The sequence below is a fragment of the Lactuca virosa genome, chromosome 1 (genome assembly GCF_052849685.1).
Source record: "Lactuca virosa cultivar CGN04683 chromosome 1, Lactuca_virosa_CGN04683_v6, whole genome shotgun sequence".
Taxonomy (NCBI): domain Eukaryota; kingdom Viridiplantae; phylum Streptophyta; class Magnoliopsida; order Asterales; family Asteraceae; genus Lactuca; species Lactuca virosa.
The window spans coordinates 111983610-111999615 of NC_136426.1; the positions used below are offsets into that span (position 1 = coordinate 111983610).

The 16006-nt window shown below is 34.7% G+C and overlaps 2 protein-coding genes across 2 annotated transcripts; one reads left to right on the plus strand and one right to left on the minus strand.

Moving 5' to 3' along the window:
• Positions 1-749: 749 nt before the first annotated feature.
• LOC145156723 (uncharacterized) lies at positions 750-1780 on the minus strand. The gene is made up of 3 exons (XM_079075998.1): positions 1644-1780; positions 1081-1240; positions 750-997 (listed from the first exon to the last, which is right to left on the minus strand). The coding sequence occupies exons 2-3, from the start codon at positions 1237-1239 to the stop codon at positions 950-952; spliced, it is 207 nt and encodes a 68-aa protein (XP_078932124.1). The 5' UTR covers position 1240; positions 1644-1780; the 3' UTR covers positions 750-949.
• A 4670-nt stretch (positions 1781-6450) lies between these two features.
• On the plus strand, positions 6451-9229 carry IPT2 (tRNAisopentenyltransferase 2). The gene is made up of 11 exons (XM_079076001.1): positions 6451-6750; positions 6841-6895; positions 7021-7100; positions 7243-7311; positions 7420-7492; positions 7566-7687; positions 7770-7844; positions 8032-8415; positions 8498-8573; positions 8659-8825; positions 8904-9229. The coding sequence occupies exons 1-11, from the start codon at positions 6562-6564 to the stop codon at positions 9021-9023; spliced, it is 1410 nt and encodes a 469-aa protein (XP_078932127.1). The 5' UTR covers positions 6451-6561; the 3' UTR covers positions 9024-9229.
• The last annotated feature ends 6777 nt before the right edge of the window (positions 9230-16006 follow it).

Genomic DNA, 16006 nt, shown 5'->3' on the forward strand with positions numbered 1-16006 from the left:
GACAAACCCATACCAAGACAATTTTTGTCTTAAAAAACTGCAATTTGCAGACCTCAATCTACAATTTCGAGTCTGTATTATGTTGTGTATAATACATTCAAATATGTTTTTCTTATGAATTACTTCTTGTATTTATATTTGATTTGAATTACATTCCTTATATATGTTACTTTGTTGATTGTATACTTCTATCATAACAATAACAAAGTTTACATCATAGGAAATGTAACATGCAAATTAATAAAGTCCCTATATTTTTTGCTATATCATGCCATAAATTGTTAAAAATGTCGCAATATAAAGTCCCTATATTTTTAATGGAACATTTAACGACTTACAATGAAATATTTAATGACTTAAGTGAAATATTAAGTGTAAAAAGTTTCACTAAACCTACTAAACTTTGGCAAATAAATAAATTATTGTGACCACTACAAGTCATAGCAGTCGACATAAAAAAAATTTATAAAACTTGAGTCACTTTTATTGACAAAATAAAAACATAGTGGTTCAACCATACAAATAGCCAAATTATAGTGGCTTTTATGTAAATTGCCCAAATGTAAATAACAAACAAAAGAACCATTTGATGAATAATATTGTATAAATCTTTTTCTTATTCAAAAACTTTATCCTAAAATTCCTAAATCTATCCAATGTTGTAAACCTTTGAAATTGATCACTGCTACCTCTTTTAAACCCCAAACTTCAAAATATTAGATAGATACCAATTAAATTTGATAAAATCATGCTAAAAAACATCCAACGATCAAGAATTTCTCCATAACAGAAAGTACAATGTCAAAATGCAGTGGTTCAACCTACTGCAAAGTGCAAACAAATTATTTAAACTTCATAAAAGCATATAAAAACTTGAACAACACAAAGGTCTAAATTAAAACAAGAATAGCTTCAAAAACTGTAAACATTTCATGTGTGCCTTCAGTTTTCATTCTTTCTTTCCAATCCCATGAGACATGTTATAGATACCTCGACCCTATAAACAAATGCAAGCCACTTAAAAAAAAGAACTGCAAATTTATATACAAGAAAGAAAATGTTTTTGAGACATGAACTTACAATGAGAAAAAGGCAAGAACCAGCAAGAGCAACAGGAATGGCAACTGAGGTAAGCTTGTCCATTGGACTTTTCAAATGAGTGTGTTTGTGGATGCTTTGAAACAATCTTTGCTTCTCAAGAAGTTGTTCTCTTGGTCTAAAAGGTGCCTCTGCCACCATCCTGCAAACAAATATTTTTAACTTTAGGGCAATAGAATCTACCTAAGCATTCATCATGTTCAGAAACTTCAATTCTATTGCCAGATTCAATATCAGACTCTAAATCAAATCCAAAAAAGAAATTTTCGAAAATCAAAATACTGTATAGTGTATACAGATCGAGAAACACGCAATACATATTGATATGCCAATTGTACAGAAAATAATCGATTCGAAACATTAATCAGATGAAGCGTCAGGTGATATATCCTCTGAGAAAAGAAAAATGAGTCAAGGCCTGGCATAGATTCGTTGCGTAATTTACATCTAACTCTACGAATCAAGAAAACCTAGAAACCTAGAAATCAGATCAAATTAATACGATGCAATTGACAAAGGCATCGAATTGAGACGAATGGACTTACTTGAACGTTGATAAAGTCAAGGTATTCGCGAGAACAGAAATGGAGGAGAATCGATAACCTAGTCACCACAGAAGAGAGAAAGGATTCGGAGCGATGGCGGATCGATGTACTGAAATAACTTCTTGCGGAGTCAGAATTGGGGGTGATGTATTGGGTTTCGGTTAGTGGACCTCTACACCCGGCCCAATCTGGTTGTTTTTTGTTTGCATATCTGCGTGGCCTCTTCTGTCTGCGCAGCGCAGACAATGTGCAGACATTAGCCTTCGCAGACTGTTTGTTTTTTGAAGACTGCAAACCTAAAAATGTCTGCGCGCCCTCTTTTTGGCGCAGATATGGACCAGAGTCTTCTAAAATTTTCAGACATCTTCTAGCCTAAAAAAACATATATATCTTTATTTTTTTTAAGTTTTTTTTTAATTTATATTTTTTCCAACTTTATTAATGATAAACAATTTGAAAAAAAAAATTACAAAACTTAAAAAAAACGTTTGACGATACAAACATGATATTTTTGACAAATTTATAAATAAAGATTTATTACAATGATAGTCGTTGAAATTGTTTATATAAATATGAAAAAAAATCATAATATATTATTATATTTTTTTGCCAAATTTTGTAAAACATTATTTAATACAATATCGTTAATTTCTCGAGAAAAAATATTTATGGTACGTTTTTAATGGATTTAATTGAAAAAATCGAAGTTTATTTCCATCCATTTATGTATCAAATTCTTTGATCACTAATTATAATGTTTAGTTATAACTTTACAACCAAAATTGTTGGTTTTTATCAAATATATACGTTAATTCATATCATTTTTATTTTTATTTTTTATACAATAATACATAAAAGTTGATCTAGATTCGTTAATTATTTATAACAAAGTCATAAAAATATTAAAAAATCACTTTGAAGTTTAAAAAAATCAGTTTATTTAAATTTCAGTTTATTTTAGTAGCCCGCAGATGTTAAAAAAAAACAAACAGTCTTCTTTTTTCAGACTGCAGACGTTTGGTCCACCTCTTCTACTGCAGAGGTCTACAGATGTGGTCCGCAGACTGCATACATTTTGCCTCAGAAAAAACAAACATCATTGTAGTGTTGTACACATACGGTATTTGTTTTAGAGTAAGTTACACTTTTGGTCTATATTTATTTTCGGTCTTAGTTTAACTTCTCATTTTTTAATATGGTTTGTCTTTTTGCTTTTCAAAAGTTATATGTATTGTCCCTAAAGGCCAAAGTTGCTACTGTTTAATGAAATCTGTTAAATCCTGTAAAATGATAAATATATTATTGTTTTGTCTTTTCTTATTTTACTTTTTATCATTTTACCCTTTGACTATAAATATAAAAACATATACATATCAAGGACCAAAATTATAAATTATCCCGAAAGTTGCAATACTAAACATGCTTCTTCCTTATTAGCCTATAGGTTTTCCGATGGCACCTCCAACCCTCGTTGTCTCACCTCTTCCCATGCATTACAACGCCACCACCATCCCTACCCTTATCACCTCCTTTTCTCCTCACCTCCTTCCATCATCCACTACCGGATGATTCCTTCATCTCCCCTTCGATGTTGGGTTGCGATTTAGGGACAAAGACAAATGTAATTGATTTTTTGTTCTAATTTAGGGTCGGAATCGAATGATAAAGATAATGGAGATGTTGTATAGTTTGTTTATTGGGTTTTTGGGAGTTGATTTTGGTTTTGTGGAGATTTTGGTAATCAGTATATGGTTTTTGGGTTTGTTTATGAAGGGTGAATGGTGAATGATGGGGTTGTTTTTCTAGATTTTTAATGTTGATGGCGGATCCAGCTAAGGTCCATTATATAAAAAAGAATACAACATTTTGAATTTTTTGGATATTTTTAGTTTTTTTCAGTAAAAAATGTCAATGAAAGACTTTTCATTGACATGTAAGGAGTTTTAAGGTTATATTTGGCTTGCATTTTTGGATATTTTTAATTTTTTGGATATTTTATAAGAATGGGTGCCATGGAAGGAATTTCTTAATAAAAGAAAAATTATTTAAGGTTATATTTGGTAATAAAATGATTGTAATCCTCTTCCAAGTGGTGTGTTTGGACCTCACCTCTAACAAGGTGGCTCCGCCACTGGATGCTGGTGGTTGGTGGTGTAGGGTGTTTGTGTTAAAGTGATGGTATATGGTGGTTGTGGTGGTGATATACGATGATTGTGGTAGTAGTAGCGGTATAGGGCGGTCCTTATTATATTTTTATGAAAATGAGCAAAATGATCCCTTAAATTTTAAAAATGAAAAAATAAAAAAGAAAAATGGACAAAAATTTTGTCATTTCGTATGCACTTAACGGATGACAATTGACGGAGTTAGTTTTAAGAACCATACATGCAACTTTTAGAAACCACAAAGACGAGTCATGTACATATAAGTATAAACTAGGGGTGAGCAAAAACCGCACCGCAACTAAAATTAACCTCAAAAACCGCATAAACTGCAACCGATAAACCGCAACCGCAATAAAAACCGATGGTGAGGTTTTATGTTTTTCAAAAACCGCAATTTTGCGGTGCGGTGCGGTTATTAGTTTTCAAAAACTGCAAAAAAATCGCACCGCCTCGCATATATTATATATAATTTTTTTTATTAATTATTAATATATTAAATATTAAAAATAAGACAAGTCTTATGGATGAAAGATTGATAAAATACTAAAAGACAAAAGTGTTGGTTTTTTGTTATATTTAACTTTGAAAAATGATAAAATTAGACAATTTTAAGATATTTATTGTTAATTACTATTGATTTGGCGTTTTTAAGATATTAGTTGTTTGTGATTTAAGTTAATTGTCTTATACCTTATGTTTTTTTATAAGTAATATGTTTGAACTCTTAAAACCGTTTGAGCTCTAAACTATGGTTAAAAAACACATAAAATAACCGCATCAAATCCATGCGGTTAATAACCGCAACACAAAAAAAAAAAAAAAAAAACAAAACCGCACCGCAAAAATAACTGCACCAAACGGTTTTGAAAATGGATTAACCGCATTTACGGTTAGTGGTGAGGTTTTAGCTAATAACCGCACCGCGCTCACCCCTAGACTATAAACCACAAGTGCCAAAACTTTAATTTACTCTTTGTATTATTGAAAATAATATCGTTACCATTTATACACGGACGAACACCTCTTGCATCCGGTAGATTTTGTGTTTGTATTTGAACATGATTCTTAATGATTTTAAGAGCATGATGGTATTTTAATATGATAAAGATGGTGATGATAATCACTATGATATTGTTGCTAGCATATAATAATTTCATTTGATTTTATTTCATTTAGATGATAACAACTAAATTTTAGCCTGCAGATTAAAAAAAATATATATACAATTTTCTTTATGTATACTACATATTTATGGTCAACATCTTATTTTGTAAACATGGAAAATACTGCACACATGTTATATATTCAATAAAAAAATACCAACCAAGAAAAAAAACACCCTGATCTTCGTCGAACCATCTGACGAGAAATTCATTTATGTTTGTTTATTCATAAGGAACAAACATGAACAAAACAATTCGTTCATTTAGTTGAACAAATTGAACAAATGAACACGAAAAATGATCTCGTTCGCTCATTTACGTTCGTATATCTCCGTTAATTTGCATTCATTTATGTTGTGTTCAATTATGTCCCTTTGTTTGTGTTCTTTTATTATATTACATTATATATAATATTATAAACCATTAAGAGTAAATGTGGAGCTTATAATGATTTAAGTCTTACAACTTCTAAATTTCATAAAAATATCATTAAGTGGTACTTTTAATTACGATCAATATTTATAAATGTTGACAATCAACTATTATGATTTTCTTAAGGGATGATTACTAAACTAACCAAATTAGGGAGGTAATTAACAATTTTTAGCCAAAAATTAAGCATTGTCCCAAACTAGCCCACGAAACAGTAGTTATTTATATTTGTCTATTGTTTCGGTGTTTCGTCTACTGTTTCGTGTTTTCTATAAATTTTTTTTTGAAGTAACAAAACCTTAGGTTTTTTTTAAAACCTACGGTATTCTCTCAATAAAATACGGTTTCCCAAACCGTAGCCTACGGCTTGGGTAAAAAAGTTACGTTTTTTTTAACTACGGTTTTGTGGTAAAAGCTACGGTTTTGTGCTAAAAACTACGGTTTTTTTATTAATTTTTTTAATATAGAGTATTTTTTCTATATTAAAAAAAATTAATAAAAAAAAACCGTAGTTTTTAGCACAAAACCGTAGCTTTTACCACAAAACCGTAGTTAAAAAAAAACGTAACTTTTTTACCCAAACCGTAGGCTACGGTTTGGGAAACCGTATTTTATTGAGAGAATACCGTAGGTTTTAAAAAAACCTACGGTTTTGTTACTTCAAAAAAAAAAATTTATAAAAAACACGAAATAGTAGACGAAACACCGAAACAGTAAACGAATATAAATAACTACTGTTTCGTGGGCTAGTTTGGGACAATACTCATATTTTGGCTATTTTTTGATAAGTCATTAACAATTATGGCTAGATTAGTAATTTTCCCTTTTCCTAATTTGGATGTTTATGTCGTTTACGTTCGTTTGTATATATATATATATATATATATATATATATATATATATATATATATATATATATGTTATTATCACTTAGCATCTTAACGAACGTACAAACTAATTTGTTAACCGAACAAATGTAAATAATAAAATCAGTTTGTTATATGTTCTGTCCACAAACTGATGGGTATAATCAGAAATGTTTCAAAACTATAGGGTTGCCAGAGTAACAAAGAGAAACTTTGAGGTGGCGTTCGATCCCCTTGATATCTTTCCACTCATCTCCGGCGGCCGCATCGGAGGAGAGAGGGCGAGCGCGAGATGGAGAGTTACAGTTGCAGAGACCCTAATGGCATTCCGAACCCGAAAGAAGAAGAAAACCCAAAATTTTCGAATTCCAAGCCAAAAGTAGTAGTGATAATGGGAGCAACAGGTTCTGGAAAATCTCGTCTCGCCATTGACCTAGCTTCACAATTCCCTATCGAAATCATTAACGCCGATTCCATGCAGGTTTGAACACAAGCATACAAGCACACAAGTATGGACATATATGTATTGGTATTACCTAATTTGTTCTTGTCTCGTGAACTTTTTGATTAGGTGTACGAAGGATTGGATGTTCTCACTAATAAAGTCCCGATTCACGATCAGAAAGGTTCGATTGATTTCTCGCATGTAAACAAATTGATCAAACATCCATATCATTTCACCATTCAATGTCTTCGTTCTTTCTTCCTCAATGTATCATCGCTAATCATCTGTGATTCTCTGTCTATGTAGGAGTGCCACACCATCTCTTGGGTACAATCAGCCCTATGGTCGAGTTCACTGCAAAGGATTTTAGGGATTCTGCAATTTCCGTGAGTACTTGTCCTCTCTATATAATAAACAAGGATTGTCAATTTACTGCTTCCATTGATATTTTATGATTGTTTTTCTGGTATTGGTTCCATATTTTCCATTTGAATCTCCTTCTGATCATAACAAGTTTGCTACTTTCAGCTTATCAACGCCATAACATCCAGGAATCATTTGCCAGTCATTGTTGGAGGCACAAATTACTATATTCAGGTAAAGCATTACTTAGTATCTTCATAAGGATCTAAAGCTTATAGAATTTCAATTTCTAAATGTAGTGTAACATGTAGTTTTGTTCCTTGTCCTCCTTGCTATTTTCAGGCACTTGTGAGTCGATTTCTTTTAGATGATTCACCTGTGGATACTGATGAACTCAGCTTAGATGAAACATATGGTAAACAACATTTTTTTACTTCAAATTCTTATGCACTCTTTTAACAAGTAGACATAAAATTACTGATGAACAGGAGATAAACAACAACCTAATGAACTTATACAAGAACAAGAGAATTTTAGTTATAGTTATGATAATCTCAAGGATATTGATCCAATTGCAGCAAATAGAATCCATCCAAATGACCATAGAAAGGTAAGTGGCATCCTTTCAAAAGTCCTTAATTTTGCAAATCTTTCATACACATTCAATAACAATTAATATTTACATATCGCAGATTAATCAATACCTTCATATATATGCTTCCTCTGGTGTTCTTCCTAGCAAATATCTTCAGGAAAAGACTATGGAGGTTAGTATCTCATATTCTTCCAAAACAATACTTGAATAATCCAAACAAGTTAAATACAAGAAATAGCAACATACTTTCATTGATTTGTTTATTATATCATCATCATTTAAATACAAACTGAAAGTAGAATGCTATTTTTTGCAATTATTTACTTGACTGAGTTATAATCTTGTATATGTCAGAACAGAACTGGGGAAATGCAGATAATTTGAGATACAATTGTTGTTTTATATGTGTGGATGCTTCTCTCCATGTTATAGACAAATATGTGGACAAAAGGGTAGATCAGATGATCGATTCAGGTTTACTTCTAGAAGTTTATGACATTTTTAACCCTGATGCTGATTACACTCGAGGCTTACACCAAGCAATCGGTGTCAGGGAGTTTGAGGTCTTTTTAAAAACTTCTCTTTCCAAAGGGCAAAATGGTAATTTCGAGATTCCCATTACACATATTGACAAGTCAAAATTAAACATGAATGAAATTTTGAGTACCCCTGGTGAGAAAGAGCTTCTTCAAGATGCAATTGATAAAGTCAAATTAAATACCAGAAGACTTGTTCGACGTCAGGTATTAATTAAAATAATATTTTTTAATAATCATAAATATAATTGTTAATAATTTAAAAGATGTGATTCTATTATTTTTCCAGAAAAGAAGGCTTATTCGACTTCAGACATTGTTTGGGTGGAACATACATTATGTTGATGCAACAGAATGTCTTTCATGTATGATAAAGGGCAAATATGTAATTTTCAATTGGAAAGTGAAGATCTATTCATCTTAATGATATTAGGTTTGTTTTATTTTCAGGTTTTACAGAAGAGTCATGGACTACAAATGTGGTTGAGCCTTCAATCCAGATAATAAAATCTTGTTTTGAAAAAGATACAAATTTGGTCCCTGATTTTGATGCAACAAATGGTGTTAAAGGATTAAAATTGAAAGAAAGAGACTTATGGACACAACACATATGCAAGGTTAGATTTTATGTATTTCAGGTTATTGTTAAAAAAAATGTAATTTGTTCAATTGTTGAAAATATATATTACTTGTAGGCATGTGGGAATAAGGTGCTTAGAGGGGGATATGAGTGGGAACAACATAAACAAGGTCGGAATCATCGGAAAAGAGTATGCCGGCTTAGGAAATCCGGAATCACTGCCTTGGATGAGTAACGGAATCGGTGATTCCGGGGTTTTTTTTTTTTTGGAAATGTGAAACTATGGTTATGTTTAAAGACTTTAAGTGAAGTCAACTAGTTAACACATGGTTCTATGTGAACTATGCAAGTATTAAAATATATCTATAAAGTTATAATTATTGTAATTATATAACTATTTTTAACATAGTTGTTATCTATTTTAACTTTTTTTTTTTTAAATGATGCCATTTGTGAAAACAGTGTTTACATGTATTCTAGAAAGGAATATTATGAAAGTTAGCATTATGTTGTGCCAAAGATGTTTCACCTTTGTTGGTGGGAAACATAATAATTGAGTACTCGACGTGAGCCCATTTCAAATTGTTGCACGAATACGCCACACACGTGAGACCAATAATTCATTAATTCTATTGTTACTATAGTTGGTATTTTATGTAAATTAATTATAAGACAGTTAATTTTAGAGATATATAAACGAGTAAATTAACAAGTATAATTTATTTGTTTTAGAATTTGAAAAATTGACAATTTTCTTTCGGAATCCCCAATTTCGGATTAGTTATGAGTGTTTCAGAGTGGGTGGGTGGTTAGTGAGATTTGACGTAAAGCTATTTCGGAATCTGACATTGTACATTTTAGACTAAGATTGTACATTTCAGACTGACATAAAAGTTCATAATCTACATTATTCTAGAGTGATATTCAGGATTAACAAAAAAAGCTTTTGTATATAATTTCTTGTTCCGTTCATAATCTACATTATTCTAGAGTGATATTCAGGATTAACAAAAAAAACTTTTGTATATAATTTCTTGTTCCGTTTTGCAGTGTTTGGTTTACACATTGTTTAGAGGACTTTAATATCTAGATTTCTATTATTTTATATTGAGTTGTAATTAGTTTTTTTAGAATATCTGTTTGTTTGTAGTGGAGGACAATGGTGCGAAAAGACCACATTGTGAATTATATTACTCCAAATTACATATGTTTTGGTGTAGATTTAACCAACGGTATCAACTTCTATGTGTTGCTTAAGTCGGTGGCTTCAAAGTCCATATGACATACTAATCAGATTTCTCTGTCTTTTTCAATGACCTGGATGAAACTTAATTATGCAAATTATTGACTACACTAATATCAAATATTTTATTAATATCGTAACTAATATGGCTCATAATACAATATAGTTGTATGTTGTTAATCGAATCACAGGGGATTTAACCTTACGTTTTTTTTGACTTATTCTAACTTCTACTTTTATTAAATTTCGGTGTTATAATAAAAAGGAAAACAAAATTCATTTATTAATGTAGCATCCCAAATTTCAAACCAAAGTTTTCATCTTCAAAATAGAATATAATGTCATATTGTGCTCCCAAAAGTAATGTAAAAATGTTTTTGTTCAATAATTGTAAAATATAATTTCCAAAACAGAGTAGCATCATAAAATAAATAGAAATCTAATTCATAAATCAACAGTGATGCACGTGCGGTACAATCAAGCTGAGCCTTCCTCCTAACAACATGAAAAACATTTAATCCATAACTATAAGCATAAAGCTTAGTGAGTTCCTCAAAATACCACATATAACATCACATATACAATGCATACATATAAAGCCTCAAAGTCAACACCTCAGTAGGCTTATAGGCTTATATCCATCATCCCAAAGACTTGTTAGACTTCCATCTGACTTAGACTTTCGTTCGACTTATAATCAACACCTCAATGGGCCTATAGGCATAAAGCCATCATCCCAAAGACCTGTTAAACTTCCAACCATCATTAGCTCATAGTCAACACCTCAGTAGGCCTATAGGCACATGACCATCATCCCACAGACCTGTTGAACTTCCAACTACCTATCCTAGTGGACTTGAAGGCTTACGACCAACTTCCCCTAGGATCCTACGCATAACAAACAACAAATTAACCAACCTAAACATACAATCATACCCTAACAACACACATACAACTTATCACACTACACATACAATGTCACACATAGTACAATGAGAAAACTCGCCTGAGTCTAGTAACAGAGTCCCAACAATAGCCTTTGCAACAAAACAACTAGCAAAACCAACTAATACCAAATCGAGACTAAACCTCAGTCTAATACTCACATCCAACAAAGTTTTACCAAAAATCAAAATGGTCAAAAGTCAACAGTCAACAATCAGTGCGTCGCGACCCAGCTCATGGTCGTGTCGCGATTACTAGTGACAAAATAGTTGTGAATCTGGATAAAGGCTCATGTCACGACCATTCCATGGTCGTTTCGTGCTTTCAAAGGAAGAGTACTTATTCCATTAAGTGCTTAATCTAACAAGTCAAAGGCTAACATTCTCAGATCTTATCTAAACAAGGTTCTTAATGGATAAAGTTTTCAACTTTATCCATTCACAAGTCCCAAACAAGTTATAAATCAAACCCTAGGTTTAACATAGTCCAAAAAGCTAACATTCTCATGCATGGATCAAAAAGGAAGTCCAAAATGCCTTCAAAGCGACATAATGGGCCCAAAACATCAACTAAAACCATCTTTGGACCTGAAGTTCTCCAAAATCCATATAGATCATGACATAAAGGACCAAAAACCAATAAAAGGCTAGATCTAACATCAATCATTTAAAAATCTTGAGTCTTGATCACTTACACAACTTGAGGATGCAACAAGAAGGTAGAAAATTTATGAAGTTTGCTTCTCTTAACACAAACTACCAACCAACTCTTCAATCTTTCTTTAAGGTATCAAACATAAGGAAAGAAGGCAAAGGAGACTAGGGCTTTAGAAGTGAAGGGTTTTTGGGTTCGAGGTTGAGCAATAAGGGAAACCTTAGAAGTTAGTGTCATTGAATAAGGCTCAAGGACCGAGATTAGGGTTTGAGCTTATTGTGACTTTACGTCATGACCTATACATGGCCGCGTCGCAACTTGTGACGTGGCACACACCGTAACACTCCATTGTACGAGTCGCTATCTAGGGGTTTTCTCAAAACTCTCTTCTCGATTTCCCTGAAAAACTCCTAAAAATAAATCCAGAAAACAGATGTTATAATTATCCCCCACTTATCTGGATTTCGTTGTTGAAATCGGTCTGACAAAACACTTTAGATATGTTTCTTGCAATTCCTCGATGGATTTTCCAAATCCAATCCCCATTTCGCTTGAGCTGTCACTACATCTTTTTATCCCAAACACCTTTGCTTCACGACTCAGAATTACAAGGTCTCCATGTCCAAATAACATAACCCATCATTTCGTGATAATCGTCCAAAATCGGGAAGTCATCGGTTTGAACCTGTAACACCCTGTTTCGAATTGTTTCCTAGTTCGGGGTCGTGACCCGAAGATTAGTTATCATAAGGCTATGGGCATTGGGGAAGGGGAGATTTAGACCCTTTGGATGTGGATAATATAGATTAGGTGATCCGAGAAGTTCGGTTTGTGTTTTGGAGCCCAAGGGTATAACCATAAAGTGATAGTTTGGGCCTTTTATGAATTTTGGATTTAAGCTCGGGAAGTTTAAATGAAAATAGAGTTGATAGAATTGTAGAGCTTCTCATGACCTTTCCGTGGATATAAAGAACGTCGAAATCGGACTCAGAACGAAGAAGTTATGGCCTTCAAAAGATTGGTGGTTTTAGTCCCTAGCCGGGTACGGTGGGTGTACACTATGAGTACGTCGGGCGTACTGGATCGATATTCAGATCGTAGAGGCACCCACGTACGCGGGGCGTACGGACAACAGGGGAAAACCCTAATTTTTAGGGTTTGTGCCCTATTTAAACACCTTAAGTTGCTCTTAGACTCTCTTATGACCAACCTCCACCTCTCCAAACCCTAAGAACGAAACCCTAATTGCCCTTTTTGTGTTTTAAGCTTGGAAGTGAACTTTGAGGGTGTTTTTGGTGATTTTGAAGGAAGAGGAACCCTTGGAAGTTGTATTGGTGTGGCTAGAGCTTGTGGATCCAGAATCATCATTAACTTGGAAAGCTCTTTGAGGTATAAATCTCTTAACTTGATGGTTCATTTTGTTAGATCTAGTTAGGGCTTGTTTTTGTGCTTCTTATGGTCCTTTAAGTCATGCATGAGAGTATGAGCTACTCCAAAAGAAAAAGATGATAAATCTTAGCATTTTTGAGGTCCCTGGTTCATAAAAATGCAATCTTGATGCGTTATATTGGACCATGCATGAGTTTGGGTGCTTATTATGGATTTTATTGAGTATTGGGTCCCATTAAGACATGAAAAGAAGTAAAGTTTCCAACTTTACATGTTAAGACATCATATAGGATCATATCTGAGAATTGGACATAGTGGCTTAATCGATTAAGCACTTAATGGTGATGTAACATCCAAAAAATCATGACCAAAAAGTTAGTTTTTTTATTAGATAAAACATAGATATCAAAAACATTCCATCCAAAAACATAAGTCATAGTATCAAATCAGAGTATCGTATCAAAACTCATATCCAAATATCAGAGTGAAAACATCCCAGTCTAAACAAATGGTGTGTGCATTGCAGTCATCCCGAGCTCTTCCCCTTGCTACCGGAAGTACCTGAAACCAAAAATGAAAACTGTAAGCACGAATCTTAGTGAGTCCCCCCAAACTACCACATACCATACACATAACATGCAACTAGGAGATACGGGCCCCGTCCACACTCAATGAGATACGGGCCCCACCCACACTCAGCTACTATGAGATTCGGGCCCCGCCCACACTCAACTACGATGAGATACGGGCCCCACCCACACTCAGCTACTATGAGATACGGGCCCCGCCCACACTCAGCTAGTCATGAAATACATACAGGTATCACACAGACAACAAGTATAACTAAGCATATAAATCTGTACCATATCAGCTATCTATGAGATACGGGCCCCACCCATACTCAGCTACTAAACATATCACATATACGGGCCGACCTTGGTGCCTTAGACCCATTCCTACTGAAGGAAACTCACCTCAATGTCGTGAATAACTGAAAGTCCCTGCTCCGCAACCGGCTCTACTCACACCCTATACAGAACAACCTCTTAGATAACATTTCATACTCAAAACCCCTTCACGGGTCAACCTTGGTCAAAGCCAAAGTCAAGGTCAAAGTCAACATCTTGGGTTGACTCAACTCGCCGAGTTGGTCCATCAACTCGTCGAGTTCCATGAATCATAAACCCTGAAATCGCGATCCAACTCGTCGAGTTCTTTCACAACTCGTCGAGTTCCTCCTATCTACAGAATCGGGACTTATCTAGTCAACTCGTCGAGTTTTGCCTTTAACAAAATCGGGACACTCCGTCCTAACTCGTCAAGTTCCTCTATGGACTCGACGAGTTCTTCAGTCTGTTAAGCCATCTTAATAGATTGAGCCCCTAATCTTCAGATCTGAGCTTCATACTTCACCCACACAATGAAAATGTCCTTTTAAGGGTAAAGTTTCCAACTTTACCCGTTAATATCCTTACTTAATTGGTATAACTCAAACCCTAACTCTTTAGGACCTAGATATTGGTCCACAAGCCATCAATACTCCATACTAAGGCATATACACAGAGATCTGGACCCTAGATACTACATGAAAACGTAAAGCTTCCACCTTTCTCTCCATGCATCGCCTTTTGGAGCTTAAAAGGCCAAAATGACATCCTATAGCTTGCATGGGGCTTCAATGGCCATAAAGTTTGCACCTTTATGCCATGAAAGCGCTCCATGCTTCCAGATCTGATGGTATACTCACTTGGGACGTCCATTTCCCAAAGGTCATGCTTCTTGGACCAAAAACCCAAAAATATGATAATAAGGAGATCTAAGAAGTTACTAAGCAAGTTTGAGACTTGCTTACCAGAAAATGATGAGAATGAAATGGAGTCTCTGGATCCACTAGCTTCTTCTTGAATCCCCAAGCTTCTCCTTCCTTCATAAGCTTCAACACACACAAAACTTCACTAAAAAATGGCTCACAAGCTCACAAATGCATTAGGGTTTCTGAATCTATGGTTTGGGACTTGGAGGCTGTAAATGAGGCCAGCATGTGGGGATTAGAATGCTTAAATAGGGTGCAAAACCCCGAAATTAGGGTTTCACTTTGGCAGTCCTACTTGTCGAGTAGACTTCAAAACCCGCGTCCAAATCCATTCCCTACTCGACGAGTTTGGGGCCTCCAACTCGTCGAGTTCCTACCTAAAAATGAATAAACTTTTGAATTAAATACATACCAAGAACCCGGTGTTAAAATTCTCCCCCACTTGTCTTAGACTTCTTCCTCCAAGTCTGCTGCCTTGAATAACTCTGGGTAGTGCTCCTTCATCTCCTCCTCTGGCTCCCAAGTTCACTCCGAGCCCTTACGGTGCTGCCACTGCACCTTTACTAACTGAACAACCTTGTTCCTCAAGGTTTTCGTCTTGCGATCTAGAATCACCACATGCCTCTCAATGTAGTTCAGGCTGTCATCCACCTGGATATCCTCTAACGGAACAACTGCGAAGTCATCCACCAAGCACTTCCGCAGCTGGGAGACATGAAAAGTACTGTGGATCTAGCTGAGCTTTGCTGGGAGATCCAAACGATAGGCCACATGGCCAACCCGGTCTATAACTCTGAAAGGGCCGATGTGCCTGGGGACCAACTTGCTCCGCTTCCTGAAACGGATGACACCTTTCCAAGGTGACACCTTCAGGAGAACCATGTCGCCCACCTGAAACTCCAAGTCTGGTCGTCGCTTGTCAGCCTAGCTTTTTTGCCGACTTTGAGCAGTCTGAAGCATGCTCCAGACCTGTTGTATCTTCTCAGTGGTATTGAGTACTACCTCAGTACTCCCCATGACTCTCCAACCGAACTCGCCCCAACAGATTGGGGTCCTGCATTTCCTCCCGTAGAGCATATCGAAGGGAGGTCGATCTATGCTAGCGTGGTAGCTGTTGTTATACGAAAATTCCGCTAACGGAAGATACGTATCCCAACTGCCTCCAAAATCCAAT